This window comes from Anthonomus grandis, chromosome 2 (genome assembly GCF_022605725.1).
Source record: "Anthonomus grandis grandis chromosome 2, icAntGran1.3, whole genome shotgun sequence".
NCBI lineage: Eukaryota > Metazoa > Arthropoda > Insecta > Coleoptera > Curculionidae > Anthonomus > Anthonomus grandis.
The window spans coordinates 25,185,083-25,202,382 of record NC_065547.1 but is presented as its reverse complement, the minus strand read 5'-3'; the positions used below and the strand labels follow the sequence as shown (position 1 = coordinate 25,202,382).

Genomic DNA, 17,300 nt, shown 5'->3' with positions numbered 1-17,300 from the left:
AAATGTGTAAAAAAAATCAGCAAACAAAAATAACACGTTATTTTTTTGAAAAATCGTAATTAATAATTAGTACAGATTTATTTTGATTACATGTAATGTAATATATGTATCCTATTTTAATGTTATATGTTACATATTAATATTATATCTTTTTTTGTATTTAATACTTAGAATGTATTTTTTGTTAATTTAGTCCTTTAATTAAAACAAAAAAATCTTTACATATTTATTTTTATGGGTTTCTTTTATAGCGTACCTCCGGTTATAAAGTACTAATTTTATTCACCCAGTTATAACCGGAGTTCACTGTATTATTATTTTGCGCCTGTCAAAATAAGTGACAAATTTTTATGATATTATAAGGTGTGTTTTTTTTGTCATTCTACATAAGCATTTGGCATCATTCCATGTTAATGCTAATTCTAGCCTTTCAATGTACTAAGTAAAAATTCAAAATGGCTTTTATTATCTATAATTAGAAGGTCTAAAAATGGTAGAGAAGAATCATTCTCCATTTCATATACTTAAACTGTATGTTAGGATGAATTGAATTTAAAAAAAAACGAATTTAAAGAAAATCTCCAGATCTTTTTCTGTACCATTATGTACGGTAAGAATATCATCAACGTACCGGAGCCACTTTCTAATACGCTACTAAACGTATTTAGTACACATACCTTTTATATCCAAACATCCCTTTAACCAAAAATTAGCAGCGTTTAATTCACTTCTCAGATTGTTAAATATTCCACTATCCGATGAAAAGTTCAAAAAAGAATACCATGCCATTCTGCAATTGGCTTATAATAATGGTTACTCTTCTCCATCGTTCCATACAATCAAAAGGTTGTATCGCAGCTTTCAATGCAAACTGCAAATATTTCTAAAACATACCGTTCTTTGGTTTATTTTGAGAATGTCTCAACAATGCGATCAATACAGGAGTGTTGCTCGCAAAAGTGTTTTTGGTTTAATGAATTACAATTAAACCCCAATATCAAAACATCAGGCTTTAACGATGAACATAGGACAGCTTAGCAAAACACTTAGTCATCAATAAAGACAAAAGTTCCAGTGATACATAGGTCTGGTACGCAATTAATTAATCTCATTGAGAATGTAAGGTTTGCTACATACATCAGAGTAAAAGAAGAATTGAGGTCAGAGCAAATAAACACATCAGACCCACAAATTTCAACAATTTTATATAAAACTTATTAAAACCATGTAGCGTTCGTTACTTTACTTACCCTTTACACCAGCAAGTGTTGAAATTTAACGATATATCAAATATATGTTATTTATGGCTTAATATTAATAGGAAATAATCAGTCTTTGATTCATGAATCATTGATGAATAGAACCAGGTATTATTTTCATAACAACTAAACTTAAATAAAATAAACCTATTACGTTAATATAACTTTTATTTTCCTTTAGTCATGCACAACACAAATTAAAGCAACCCGCTTCGAACGTACATTATTAATTATTATTACTCAATGAAGTACCTAAATAACATTATTACATTTATCACTTTAAATATTTTATGAAACTTTCGGTTATAATATAGGATTACTTGTTATTTTCCTTTCCCTAGCATTTTAGGACGATAATTAACATGAATAAGACGGCAAGTAACATAAAACTATATACACACTTTTTAAAGTGTCAACTTGTTGATAACTGACAGGCGCTAACTCAGTGAGCAACCGAAATCTGTCCACAAAACTTTTTTTAATGCTTAACCTAAATATTCAAGAAACACTTTTAAAATAAAACAACTTGTGCTATGCTTAGTTACAGTGGCTAACAACAAAATTTGTTCGAATATATTAAATATTTGTCTTAAGGCTATTTACATATTATATTAATTAGCGAAGTCTTGGAAAAATGATACGAAAGTCTTGACTATCAATTTGTACAAGAGAGTACTAGGAATAATTTGTCGTTTAAATCTAATAATTGGAGCGTTGATTTAATTATGGTTTCTAGTTGATTATTAACGGTTTTAAAAATTGACGTTTTGGAGAAGTAGTGCTCTGTTATGAGGCTATTAAAGTACTTTACATAAAATCTTACCAAAATCCTGAATAATGACAGTTTCCCTTTATAATCAAATTTTATAAAGATTTTAAGTTATTCTGAAGCTATTAAAAAGCCCCACATCCAATCATCAACTTAAAGTTTACTAAATACTAAAGATTCAAATATCGTTGGCGAAAAACGTTTCGGTGAATTATTAACCCACATATTGGCAAAAAAAAAACAACAAAAATTACAAAACATTTTGCCACTGTCGTTTTAAAAGAGTGTTTCTTTTCAAGTTGGTGGTAAAAGCCACACAAATAAGAATTCGTCCAGATAACTTATAATCGAAAGTAATTCTACAATCAAATATTAATTCACACAATTGAACCCTATGCTTGAACAACGTTGTAACCGCCGAACAACGTTGTATGCGACCTAAATAATCCGTCGACAAAGTAGTGGGACATAGGACAATTTTCTGGTGGTTTTTAGGCGCCATTTTAATTAGTCTAATTCATTCGTTCTGTGGACCAACGTTGTATGTGCCGCCAACGTTTTAAAGTTTCAGACACGTGTTTTATTAATACGTGTGTTAGGTGCGCTGTTCATTGTTATAAGCCGAAATGGATGTTACTTTGACAAGCTCTGTGATGACACAGATTAATAGGGGAAAAAGGCGAAAGATGCAGACTGACAATTGGAAGCAGAATGCCAGAAAACGGTGCAGAGACAGTGGAGACGCTTACGTTTCATCTAGAAATGTCCCTAAAGAAGCTTTAAAACGCCCAGACGAAGTAAGTTAATTTAAAGTACCTACCATTTAAAATTCAGTAACAGTGTTAATTTTTAAAGACGTGTATGAAAGTGTTCTCAGTCGCTTAATGGGTGCTCTGCTGAATTATTGGTGGGAAAGCACCAAATATTATTCCAAAATTTCAGACAGCTAAGTTATGATAGTCAATCACAATACCTATCACAAATTATTTCTATTCAAGAGCCGAAGAGAAGGAGGGTTGAGGAGGCAATATCCCACCGCCAAACCACTGTGAAATACGCCATAAATAATAAAATCAACAGTTTGTTATTTATTCTCAATCACCCAGAGACGAGTTCAGTGCCTTGTGGATAAAATAAAATCTGGTGCAAATATAACTGACCAACGTGGAAAGCATATGAATCGCCCAAAAAAACTAAAGCTAACAGCTACAGAGAAAATATGTGAACATATTAATTCATTTCCACAGCAGGAAAATCATTATAGCAGAAATGCATCCACAAAGAACTACCTCCCGGCTGATTTGAGCATCTCAAAAATGTATAGACTATTCTTGGAAAAATACCCACAAAGTAAAGTCTCATTAAGGACTTATCATGATATATTTAAAAGTAAATTTAACCTACGTTTTGGACTTCCCAGATCAGACACCTTCATACTGTGACAAGCTGTTCATGAAACTTTGTTATGTGGTTTTATGCACAGATTTTCAGCAAGTACTTTTTTGCCCAAACCTAACTCATTCGTCCATTTTCTATCAGAGGCAATTTTCTACCTATAACTATTGTGTTCATAACATGGAAAATAGTATAGCTACAATGATGTTATGGCATGAAGTAATGGCACATCGAGGAAGCTCGATGCACTCAGATTGCATCGGCTTTACTATTTTATGTCACCCAAAATTTCAATCGTCTTGGTCGAGGACAGGAAAGAAAACTTGTGGTTTGGTCGGACCGATGCGTAGGACAAAATAACAATTGGAAGATGATAACATTGCTTCGACTATTACTGAAAGAAACATATTTTACCCAGGTGGAGCAAAAGTTTTTGATTAGTGGACATAGCTTTTACCCTGTGATAGAGACTTTGCTCAGATTGAAAGGGTTCCATTCCAGTGGGCAGATGTCATCGCCAAATCAAAAGTAAACAATCCCTTCACAATTATTTACATGCATCAGACATTTTTTAAAGATTTTACTGATGCAGAAAATTCAATTTGGAAGGATCCTAAATGCAAAATAACACAGGGAGTGTGGATTCAAATAACATCGGATGACCCGAACAGTATCCGGATAAAAAAATCCCATAACACAATTCAACCATGGATGTCGTATTCGCTAAAATCACCCAAGAAAACGATGGTTGAAGTATCTCTGAATGACCTACGGGAGGCCTATAATGAACCTCTTCCAATCAAAAAAGAGAAACTTGCCAACTTATTACATATGTGTGATTATATTCCATTAAAATATATCAATTTCTATCATAATATTAAAAGCGGTGCCTGAAAATATGTAGTCTCGTTTTATTTTTGATTGACATGAAAAATAAAAATTATTTTTTCACTTTAACTTTATTTTTAATCCTAAAACAACGTTGTAACAGCCTTTTTTCCCTAAAACAATGTTGTAACCGACGTGGATATACAACGTTGTTTTATTGAAATAAGGAAAATATTCTCGTAAATCAATCAGTTCATTTGATTAAGCAATCGGTTATTTTTCGTTTTTTTCGATTTCCCAACAAAACAATATTTGGCGGTTATAACGTTGTTCCAGCATAGGGTTCAATTGTATAAGTAAATAATGGGCAGCTCTTCAACCACAAATAACATATTGTTTTTGAAGGTGGTAGACAATGGTACAGTGAAAACATCTTGTCGGACTTGCATTGTCTTATTTATTTAATGTAACACGACGTTTCGGTTGGTAAGTATCTCCAACCGTTATCAAGTGTAAACAGTTTACAGAAATAAATAAATATATACATTATTAAACATATATAATGATTAAAGGTACAAACTGGTATTTTTCCCTTTTCAGTGATTTTGTACTAAGCCTCTGCAAAACTCGTGGCATCTTCACGAATTGAATGATAGTAAAATTATCTTCGTTTTAGATGCTATATCGCAGTGGGAATATTAGAAAGAGTATTAGACTCACTAGCCAAAAGAAGCAAATTATGGCTCCAAATATGGTCAAGTGGATCACACAAAAGGCTATCTCTAGAAATATATATTTTCTATTTTCAGAAAGCTTCATTTTTAATTTTCTTTTAATTAAAATTTTTTAAAGTTTCAGAATAAAATATATTTAGTTATTAAATAAATAATTTAAAGTAGTTTGATTTCAGTTAAAAAAAAGTTACCAGATTAAAGAAAAAAAAAACACTTTTAAAAGGACTCTCAATTTCTTTTAAGTAACTTATAGCAGGACATTTTTAGTAATTTTCTAATATTTTTTTCATGGTAAATGATATAATTTTTAAACTCTAAAAACAAAAAAAAATTCTATGGAAAAAAATTGTTGGCAAAATGGCAGGTATGACTTTAAAAATTACAGGGGCAATATCTGGGTTAATAAAGCGTATTAGTGTAGCAGTAAACTCCTTAAAAAAATCCAATCTCGATCTGAGCTATACGATCTCTGGATTGTACTTTCCTCAAACAAAATATATTTTAAATTTTTTTCTTAATAATCCGAGTAAATGTTAACTTAACTTATGTTTCCTATAAGAAATTTAAAAATTCTAAAAACACCATTTAGTTAGCCAAGCAAAAATATAACATTTTCGTCTCTTACATTTTTCTGATATAATTAAGCGTTTTCGAGAAAATCGCTGATAAGCAAAATGGGAGCATTATTAATCCCGATAATTCTCTTAAATTAGAAAAAACGAAGTGGGCTGCGTTACTGTTTTAATTTTATCCAAAATTGCAAAAAACGATAAGTTTCAATTTTTTCATGACTAATTAGATCGTGTTCTACATTTTCAAATTTGTTATTGGAAATATAAGATATGAGCCGTCAAAAGGGTAAGCTTTCCTGAATCCTTTCCTAAAATTGGGTTTACACCTTTTTTGGGACGGAAAATGTCAAGAGAACCCGAAATAATTAGGACTTGTAAATTTCCAAAAGATTTGATGTATAACTGTAGTCAGTTCCAAATAATCAATTTTCGTCAAGCAATTTGCGCAGGCTGTAGCCCTGAGAGGGTGCATTTTAGAACACATGTTTATAGGAAAAAAAAGTCTTATTTTAACTCCAATAATACGCTCTTAAAATATTTGCACTGAATTTTATAACACCCTGTATACATACTTAACATGCATAAATCCGAGGTTCCGGTCGAAACTTCAAAATTGGGTGATTAACCCACGATATCATCTTCAAGAGACGGAAAAAATATTGAATATGATATCGCGGGTTAATCACCCAATTTGGATGTTTTGACCGGTACTTCGGATTCCGATAATTCTGTACTTTTACTTATCCATACTAGATGCTAGTTAGATGAACTTCAGGTTTCCAATTTGCAGTATGGTTTTGGGAGGGGTTTTTTGATGGAAATGAAGTTGGTAAGGGTGGCAGGGCCTCGATCTAAAAAGGATTTAGATGGAGTGTGGTAAGCCGGAGTGCTATACAAAATGTATACCGTTTATCTTTTTGAATTTTAGGATAAGGAATTTAGAGCAAGGACAAACAATACGACATTACCCTACCGAGTACCGTCTCCCCTATAATCTCAATAAAAAATGTTGACTAAAGTTTGTATTTGAAGCATTTTAATTGTTTTTATAAAAGCAAATTAAATAAGTTAAATTAAAAGATCTCAAGAATTAAATTAAAAACTCTAAGGCGATCCTACTTACTATATTACAAAGTTAATTGAATCGATGCTAAAATTATGTGGTATGTTATTAATAACTTTTTATAAAATCAAACATAATATAATTGTTGCTCTATTTCTGCATAATAAATATGTGTAAAAAATCTGGTTAAAACCATAATTGAATCGGTGAGTTCGAAAACCGTACAAGTCCAAAATTTGACATTTGTAAGTAAGATAGCCATTTTGTTTAAAATTTGTCTTTTCATCGATTGAGCTTAAAAACCGTACTAGATACTTAGTCGTTAACGGCTGTAATAGCACGGCTGCTATTGAGGAGAAAAACCGTGCATGTCCATGTCGTACAGTTTTTCATCTCAACAACAAAATAGTGGCCAGTTGCTTATTTGCACGCACAGCGTTCACTTCGTGTGTAAAAAAAGCTTAGTAGCAGCGTTTTATTAACAATTTAAAGTAAAATTATGTCATCCAGTGATAATGAAGAAGTTAGTAAAACTAGTAGTGCCAGCAGAAGAAGGAAAAGGAATGTTGATAGATGGAAATATAATGCAATAAAAACAGCACGTTTACAACGTCAGGCATATGTTTCTAAGACGGGTAAACATGTCAATGCAAAGACTGTAGGCCCTGCGTGTAGGTAAGTTAATAAGTTTAACACTTTGACTAGCAGCAATTCGGAAGAACGCATTATACGTATATCGTTTGATAACCTAGTGGACTTAATTTTTTTTTATCTTAATTTATTTATTTTTATTTTTTTATTATTATTTTTTTTGAACAAATAAATATTTTTGTATAGGAATTTGGGTTAGTATGGTTAGTTTTTTTAGCGCATAATAAGTACACTCAATGTACTTATAATGCGCTTACACCCGAAGTACTGCTAGTCAGGGATAAGTCAGGCTAGTAAATTTTAGCAACAAGTTGGGTTTAAATCAAAATAGCTGTTTTATTTTTTAGTTGTACAAAGAAATACATGGAACAGTTTACTGAGGAAGAAAGAAAAAGTGTGTTAACTAATCTACTCAGCCGTACCACAAAAAATGAACAAGGACTAATGAAAGCTAAACAAATCGAAAGAAATCGCGTGAGAAGTGCGGAAAACAAACAAGAAAGAAAATCAAACCTTTCGTACTTTGTCTTAAAAGGCTCAAATAGAATTTCCGTATGCAAACAGGCATTTATAAGTCTTCATGCCATATCGCACTGGCAAGTTCAGCGCCTGAACACCCTACTGTTGGCAAGTAAATCACCAAACGATATTAGAGGTAGGCATCATAATAGACCTCGTACATTATGCGATGAATGGACTCAAAAAATTAAAGAGCACATTCAGGCGTTTCCGGTCAAAGTTTCACATTATTCCTCCAAAACCGTCCGTTATTTAGATGCATCTTTAACTGTAAAGAAAATGCATAGCCTTTTTGTCGAAAAATATCCAGAGTTGGAAAACTTAGTTAAATACGAATTCTATTTAAAGTATTTCAACGAAAACTTCAATTTGAAGTTCGGAAGACCCCAGGTTGATGTATGTTCGGAATGCGAAAGACATGGAACGAGGCTTAAAGATGTTAACCTTAACGATAACGCAAAGAGAGTGGTTGCAGCTGAACTAATAGTTCATAAAAGGCGGGCGAAAAAGTTTTATAACAAAATTAAAGAAGTGCAAACTCTTTGTACTGAACGACCAGAAGTGATGGGACTAGCTTTTGATTATATGCAAAACATGCCACTCCCGCATATTCCGGTCCAGGAAATATTTTATTTTAGGCAGCTCTGGGTATTCGCATTCCAAATACAACAAAACCTTAAGGATAATACTGGCCATTTTTATACTTACTATCAAGGTCAAGGTCAAAAACGACCTAATGAAGTGTGTACATTTCTTAATGATTACATATACCCCCTGAAATCACTGAACTGCATTTATTTTCCGATGGATGTGCAGGGCAGAACCGAAACCAAACAATGGTCGTTTCCTCTTAGCATTACAAGCAACCAAGAGATTTAACAAAATTTATCATTATTTTCCAGTAAGAGGCCATCCGTTTTTGCCGTGTGACTGGGATTTTGGCTGTGCAAAACGGCATTTTAAAAAACATTATCGAATTTACACTCCAGAAGAATATGAGGACTTAATATTGACTTCCGGGAACAAGCAGCCATTTACTGTGAAGCAGATCCGATACACTGATATTACTAATTTTAAAAACTGGTGGCCTGATTACTATAAAAAAACATGTAGTACTCAAGGTACCGGTGCTAAGAAGGAAACGTTTGCTGTGTCAAACTATAGGCAGTTCCTGTATGAAAGTTCAAATATGTTATATGGTTATATTACCAGGATATGTTAAAACGCGGGAATATATAGATGGTTTACACTCCCAAACTTTTAAATTGCTCAAAGAACATAAGAACAGCCCACCTCTGCCCAATAATAAGGCATATAAAGAGCTCGTTCCGATTAATGAAAAAAAATTCTGGACATCAAGAAGGTAATGACTTATACCCAAGGTGAAGCATTGGAATTTTATTACCACATCACTTCATGGAAAACTACAAACGCTGAAAATGATGATTAAAATGATTGAGATATTAGTTTTCAAGTTGTATTTTTCCTCTGTATTGAATAAATATATAAAAAATCAATAAATGTTTACCTATATCTTTTTATATACAGAATTGAGTTCAAAAACCGTACAAGTCCGTCCCCCCCTTTTGATCTGTCATTGGTAGTTCTTTTTTTTTTCTGAAAAACTACCCTTAAAAACACATTGCCAACCATGAGATCTACAACTTTTCTATGCATGCCGATAGTCTATGCTAAGTAGTTTTAGCTTTAAAAGGTTTTTATTGATTTTCTCGAAACGCGGATTTTGGACATGTATGGTTTTCGAACTCACCGATTCAATTATAAAACGTAAATATAACCAAACAAACAATATTATTTTGAATTATATACAAAATCCTATCTACTCATAAATCAGAAAATTAAAAATTTAAATTTTTAATCTTTTTGCACAACACTGTATTTATTGATCTCAAAGTTCTGACAAAATATGAAGAAGAAAAAATTACAGTTTTCTTAATTCTATAAGGCGATGTGCTCTAAGTATGATCAAAATGATATTTATGTCGCTTTCTATGAAAGCAACGTCACTTGATTTGGTGAATCTAAAAGCACAAGTCACTTCATCGTCAATTTTTAAAACGTTATTTATCAACTCCGGCCAAAACGAAGAAGAGCGACTATACTTATTTCAACTAGAATCATCTCAACAGTACACAATATATCAGTCCTGTATAATTATAATACTATAAAAATGTGAGGCTGTCCTATATACGCGAAATACAAAAATAATTCAGTCGCCAGAGTACGTATCAAAAAAATGGACGTTAATAATTAGATATTTCTTTGTATATAGAAGACATCGATAATATTTACTACGCGCAACTATATTGATAACGCTTTGGATTAGATAAGGGATTAATGGAAATAATAAGGGGAAGAAATTCTTGACGTTATTTTGGGTCGAATTATTCGTATTGACTGTGGAATTAAATGTTTAATACCGAGCGACCAAGGATGCTAAAGTGTTATCAATTCTAGCAACCTTGTATGCGTCTTTTTTGCAGTCTAACGTTACGTATATAAAAATCCCTTTAATACAGTTCACAAATCGCTATAAACTACCACTTTTTTTTTACCTTAGAAATAAATACATAACAATTAACAACATACAAAAAAATATTAGTGAATCTTGGGGGCGGAGCGATCGTTAATAATTTTCGCTCGTTTTAGAGTCGCCCCTCGTTTGATCTGGTCCATCAGTGACTCGTGGCAGACTTTCGGGTCCGGCTAAAATTATAAAAATTGATTAATTAGTTATTTAATCAAAAAAAGAGCCGCTCCAAGATGTATAAGATGTTAATTATATAACTAATTACAATTATAAAATATATGGCTTAAAATATAAATTTTTTTAGTATTTTTTAAAAGATTAGAGATATTTTAATAACTGATGCAAACATAGTGAAAAATTTTACGTTAAACCTAGCATTTACAACTTTTTGGTGACTTTGACAGTGCAAAGATTTAAGAAACAAACCAGCCTGTAACCGACTTATTGTTCTCACTCCATTATCAATATATTCTAGCCAGCTTTCACTGCCCTGCACTAGACTGTACAGGTTTTTTGCTGCTATGGTATTCAGCTATTCGAAGTATTCTAGCATGTCCTAAGTGCAGGTTATGTGTGGGACAGTTTCTGGTTTCTTTTTGCAAATACGACAGGTCAGGTCTCACAGGTTGTACGCACAAATTCTCTGAAGGTGAAAAGCATTAAATAATACCTGTCCCCTTCGAAGACCTATTTGTTCTCTGTTGTTCTCTGGAAGTTAGAAGGTTTCTGGTGATCTCATACCTTTTTAAGTTATTATCCCTTTTTGACTGACGCGTTTATGTCCAGTGAATTTGATGTTGTTGCTTAACCCAGATTCGTATTTCTTTACGTATAGAATAAATGAACTAGAACATCCTCTTACAAGTTTATTAGCTTTCTTATGTCCTTTTACATTCTTACGGTTTCCCAGACTTCTTAGTTAAAAAAACCTTTAATTATTCTCATAAACTCACGTATAAGTAGCGGCCCGGACTTTTGTAACACCCTAATTTTAATGCTATTGTGATAAAGCTAGTTTCAAATTAAGAACTATAAACCTATTATTTTTATTTTTGGTCTCAAACAGTTTTTAGTACTGTTAAAGTCCATAGTAATAAATTTTAATTGTTTTGTATACCTAAATGTTTACTAAAGAATCGTATGTTAGTAATCTCTAAGAATGGCCATATCTATTTCTGAAAACTGGTAAAATTTTTATTTAAACAATAATAAACAAGAGGAGAATGACTTTGACTGTATGGTTAACAAACATTTTCCCCATCATCTATTTCATTGTCGATTATATATTATCATTCTTAGCATTATTTTTATTAATTTTCTCAAATAGGGTGACCCAATATCTAAAAAAAGAGACGTAATAGAATTGTTTAAATAGTAGACATAGGAAGCATTTTAAATTATTTATTTTGACAATTTTGTAAAAGATTAATATATAGAGTGCAAATACAGTTATAAACTTTTAAGGTCTTTTTTTAAGGAACTTTTTGACTTTCAACCCATTAGACAGGTCTATTAAAACAATTTTTATTCATTATTTCGTTTACTTATTGTTAATCAAAACTGTCTTGAACAATATGAAAAAAAATAGGGTTAGAATAGTCTAATGACTTATGTTGATTCTAAATGACCTTTAAGCTTGATCTTCAAATTTTGGAACACTGAATGTATTTTTTTTAAACATCAGGGTTCTCAAAATAAGGCAATTGTCGTTTTATTCAAAATTAGTCTTCCTAAACTAAAATCCAATGCAAAATAATAAAAACGGGGAAATAGCTAGCAAGAGCTCGTTATATTGACGTCACCAAATGGGAATAGCTCCGGTGTACTCGTCAGTGGTCCAAAAATTCATGAAATAATGTCGTTAAATAAAGGTACTTGAAGTTACATTATTTTGACGACATTTTTCGCCGTTTGTATCATAATTTGATGCAATTAATTACTTATAAATACAATACTATGCATATTACTTTGGTAATGAAAATTAATATTTAAAACTTGTGAAGGCGGGAAATCCAAAGACATGTGACCCGATCAGCATTAATTCATATCTTCTTCTAGAATTGTTTATATAATTAAATATACTAATTGCAATTACAAGCCAACAATAATAATTATTTTAGAACTTAGTTTAGGTTTGAAAGTAACATGTATCAAAATTAGTGCAACTTCATGACTGCACCTGTGTTTTTAAGTTTCTTAAGATTTTTTCCGCATTGCTTGTCGTGTACTTTGTCCTTGTCGGCATAATTTTCACAATTATATTTTGATTTTTGTTTTTTCCCTTTTCATATATATTGTTTATTGCCTGTTGGTTTGAGTTTTGAATTAGTTCCAAGATTGTTTATTTGTGCAAGAAGTTTTAATTCCTGTAATAATCTTTCATATATTTTTTTTTCATATATTTTTTTGATTTCGCTTTTATTTCTAGATAAGCATTTAATTGTCTCAAACTTGCCTCTTCAAACAATAGAATTCAGAAGTATGGGCGTCAGAAGGAGAAGGGCCTCAAAATTGAATGGAACACCAGATTCTATATCTCCAGTCCTTTCCTTTTGACAAGAAAACCACATAATAAAAACAAAAAGTGATTGAGTTAAACTATTCTATTTATATTTATAGTGTATTCACTATTTTTTGTTTTGTCTCGCGCACGCCTTTCGCCCTTTTTTTCTGCCATTTGCTGTTTCATTGAAAATTTTATTGACTTATTTATGTATAGTTTAGGTGATACAGGGTTACCGCACACAAATTCACATGATTTGTGTATTTTGTGTTATCGGCCACTATGGTTGCGCTGTAGTCCTTTTTGTCCTCGGGTTATATAGTATATAGTTGTAAAATTGATTGTGTATAATTTGTATATGTATATATTGGGCAAATAAAGAAGTTTGATTGATTGATTGATTGATTGATTATTAGGAGGCTTATGCAGGGTTTTTGGCCGCGGAACTGATACTGCTTGATATATCCCTTATGTCCCATTTATTGGTAACAATTTTTCTCCTAATGCATGATAATCTACGTCCCCAGGTAGCTAGAATAATTAGGCTGGCAGACTTCAGGCTGGAAGGATGAAATCGGAAAACATAGATCCAGCTAATCTTGAAGACTTTCTTGGTTATTAACTACAGAATGGGAAAATCTGGACCAATATTACTTATGGACATTGATTAGTTAGATACAGTATGTTACAACGTTGTCTTATTTTATATTGTTATTTTCGATTTATACCCAAATGTATTATGACATGATATATTTAATAAACAGAGCCACTGTTTATGTTGTATTTTATATTTTTTACTCATCAATTCATTAAAATTAGTAGTTTAATAACATAAACTAACCAAAAACCTGAAAATCAACACATTTATACAAGGTGTAACAAAAGTGACAACTTTTAATTATAAGAAATGAATCCTTGTAATTTTTTAAGTAGAAAAGTTCAGTATTCCCGGAGATGATGAGTGTTTTTAAAATCGATTTTTGATTTTTTATTAATTTCTAAAAAACGCGTTTACCGAATTTATTGGAATTTTTACAGTTTGTTAATTATTTTTATAAGGTTCTTGGAATTCTCACATTTAGCCCAAAATGTTGCTTCATTTTGCCCAATAAAAATGCCACTTTTTGCGGCTTGATTTTTTTGCGTATTTTGTTCTTCGTTTTCATATTATTTCATTCATATTTTAGCACTCACAATGGTTTTTGGCCTCCATAAAAAAATTAAATGCTTCAAAATTACCTGAAAAAGTACCAGTATGTTTAATATTTAAAAACTAAAAAAAAACTTCCAATAAACTAATTATTAAGATGCTACTTTTGGTGTAAATTTTAAATAATAATTTCAATAGGGTCGCATTTTTTCTGCGTTTGATATTTCTATCGAATTGGATAATTTATTTTTTCATTGGATAATATATTTTATTTATTTATATTTTAATTTTTAATTGCCTTATTAAGCAATTTAAAAAATGTAGCATCCTGTATCTCGAAAATGAAGCGTCTCCGGACAGATGTTTATATGATTTTTTTTACTTAAAAAAAGTACAAGGAATCACCCCTTAAAATTAAAACCATCACTTATGTTACACCCTAAATATTATGCTACACCTTAAATATAGGCACAAAAATTCTTTTGGCCCTGATGGTATCCCATCTGTTTTTCTTAAAAACTGTGTGTGCACTCTGAGTAAGCCTCTGCATCACCTTTTCAATCTTCACATCAGGCAAAATTTCTGATTATTGGAAGGTAAGCTTTTTAACACCAATTCATAAAAATGGCGATAGAATTGATATTTGTAACTATAGAGATGTGTGTATTTAGTCTGTAGTTCCTAAGCTGTTTGACAGGTTGTTTTCTGAGCGATTTTCATGCGATTCACTGTAGGCGATTGCTTAGTGATCATCAGCATGGTTTTTGTCAGGGTAGATCTACCGTGACTAACCTATTGATTTACCAATATGATTTGATTGGTGCGTTTGAGAGGTCTGTACAGGTCGATAGTGTGTACACAGACTTCTCGAAGGCCTTTGATAGGGTTGGTCGTGAACATCTGGTTCGGAAGTTTGGGGCTATGGGCCTTGGTAGGACTTTGGTCGAATTTTGTCACAGTTTTTTGACTGGTCGCACACAGTTGGTCAGGATAAATAATTATATTTCTAATGGTATTGAAGTATCTTCAGGCGTGCCTCAAGGTTCGCATATTGGATCGGTCTTTTTAAACTTGTTCATAAGAGATTTGAGTGATGTAATTGTTCATTCAAAGCATCTTGCTTTTGCTGATGATTTTAAACTGTATAAAGCCATTGAGTTATATCTTAATACTGAGGTACTTGAATTGGATGTAAATAGTGTTGCTGAGTGGTGTAATAGCAATAGTCTGGAACTGAATGTAAAGAAGTGTGTATGTATTTCGTTTGGTCGTTCTAATAAAAGTATTAATTATCAATACACAATCAACAATAACGAACTCAAGTCAGTTAAAGATTTAGGTGTTCTTTTCGATACCAAGCTAACTTTTTTGCAGCACATTTTGGATATTATTAACAGGAGTATGCGTAGTCTTGGTTTTATCACTAGAATTAGTGTACATCTTTCACCTTACTGTTTCAAATTACTTTATTACTCTTTGGTACATTCATTGCTTGAGTATGCGTCTGTAATTTGGTCCCCTTATTATGATTCTCATATTGAACGCCTTGAGGCTGTACAAAGAAGATTCTTAAGATCCCTTGCTTAAAGAGCCGAAGTTAATATTTTTCGCAATTATTACATCGACTATAATGCTATCAGTGTCCAATTTAATATCCCTGTAATATCCCTAATAATCTTGAAGTCAGACGGCATTATTCTGATGCTTTAACGTTTTATAAGATCTTAAATGGTTTATATCACTGTCCTACCGTCTTGGAAGCAATTCCTTTTAACACCTGCCAAAGAATGATCAAGTCTCCTATGTTTCGTTTACTCTTTCATTCGGCCAACTATGGGTTTTTTTCTCCACTGCGTTTCTTTAACGAAAATAGTTTGGATCCTTTTTCCAGCGGCTTACGGTCATTCCAATCAAAAATAAATAATCTTAGACTTTAACCTACGTTCCTTGGATAGTGTTAAGTTTTTAGCCTATTATATTTATATTGTTATATTATCTAGTATTTTGTATTATCTATTTTGTTTTTGTAAACTGGCTCTGCCGTATATTGAAATAAATAAATAACTATGTATACCATATATATATTATTTTATATATTTTCTCTAGAGCTAAAAAATCGTAAAGAACCAATACTTGTTTGGCGCATATTTGTGTGTGTATATTTGCAAAAGATTTCTAAATATATGTTTATTTATGAACGCACATTATTAGTTTATGTTCCCAAAATTAACGAAGGACGTAATTTTCTCTTGTAAAAAAGCATGTTAAAGATTTTGTCTAAGACAGCAAGTCACAATTTAATTATAAATTATGTTAAATCACACTCACACAAACAAAATGTCACAATTAGTGTGTTATAAAACAAAAACCGGTCTAAAACAAAACACACATTCTCACCAATTTTAAAACATGTCGTTGCGGGGTGAATAAGGCTAGAATTCAATTTAAAATATAAAAAGACGTTTAGAAAAACTTAAGTTTGTTTTTACCTGTGCTTTGCTATTAATCAACTGTCGAATTTTATTCGCTTTTAACCCGACGACAGGTTGAACGACGTTTCCACCCAGATGCTGCTGTGCCAATTTCGCGTTTAAGGAGTCTAGGAAACTCTGGCCGGGACCTCTTTGAGGCTGTTGGGGTTTAACCGCGGGCTCTTCCGAGCTCCGTCTGGATGCCCTCGGGCTGAGGTTCGGGGCGAGTTTTGCGTTTAGGGAGGCAATGAAGTTGGAACCGACCTTACCAGGACCTAGAAAGGATATTTTGTTAAACTAAATCTCACTTTTGAATTGCAATTTTTTCCATAATTTATATATTTAATTGACGCAATATTATATTTGCTTAGATAGATTTATTCTTATCTTGGGGATTGTTGTCCATAAACATTTATAATTTGCTTTATTGAAGAATTATTAAAGAATGAAATTAACAGTTGTAAAAATTGGTAACAAGATCCAGGAAACTTTTATTTCAGATTATATGAAAAAGTTCTCTAGATCTAAAAGAAATAATTTTTTTTTTTTGAATTTACTAACTTGTAGGGAGTCGACCTCCTTTGGCTTGCATTCTGAAAGAAAAGCACATGGAAATGATATAGAGAGAAAATAACTAATGAAAAATAAGGGCTAACTCAAACTATATTTCAAATTCTGATAATGTGGCACGCTTAAGCAGGTAATCTCCCAGGCGGAGCTAAACTTTAGTAGAATAAAACTGTCACCAAAATCCAATGTTAATAATATTGACCCTGAGGAATTTAATTTTTGTTTCATCTGTGACCGAAATGCTTTTATCTTTTCTACCTTTGCC

The 17,300-nt window shown here is 31.9% G+C and overlaps 1 protein-coding gene across 2 annotated transcripts in view; it reads right to left on the bottom strand.

Moving 5' to 3' along the window:
• Positions 1-7,547: 7,547 nt before the first annotated feature.
• LOC126733634 (protein MTSS 2) overlaps positions 7,548-17,300 on the bottom strand; it is a 137,445-nt gene continuing 127,692 nt past the window's right edge. For both annotated transcript variants that reach the window (XM_050437024.1, XM_050437023.1), the window contains 2 exons: positions 16,484-16,740; positions 7,548-10,517 (listed from right to left, as the gene is read on the bottom strand). In XM_050437024.1, the coding sequence (XP_050292981.1) occupies positions 10,410-10,517; positions 16,484-16,740 (365 nt within the window). In that variant the 3' untranslated portion in view covers positions 7,548-10,409. The remainder of the gene's footprint in view (positions 10,518-16,483; positions 16,741-17,300) is intronic.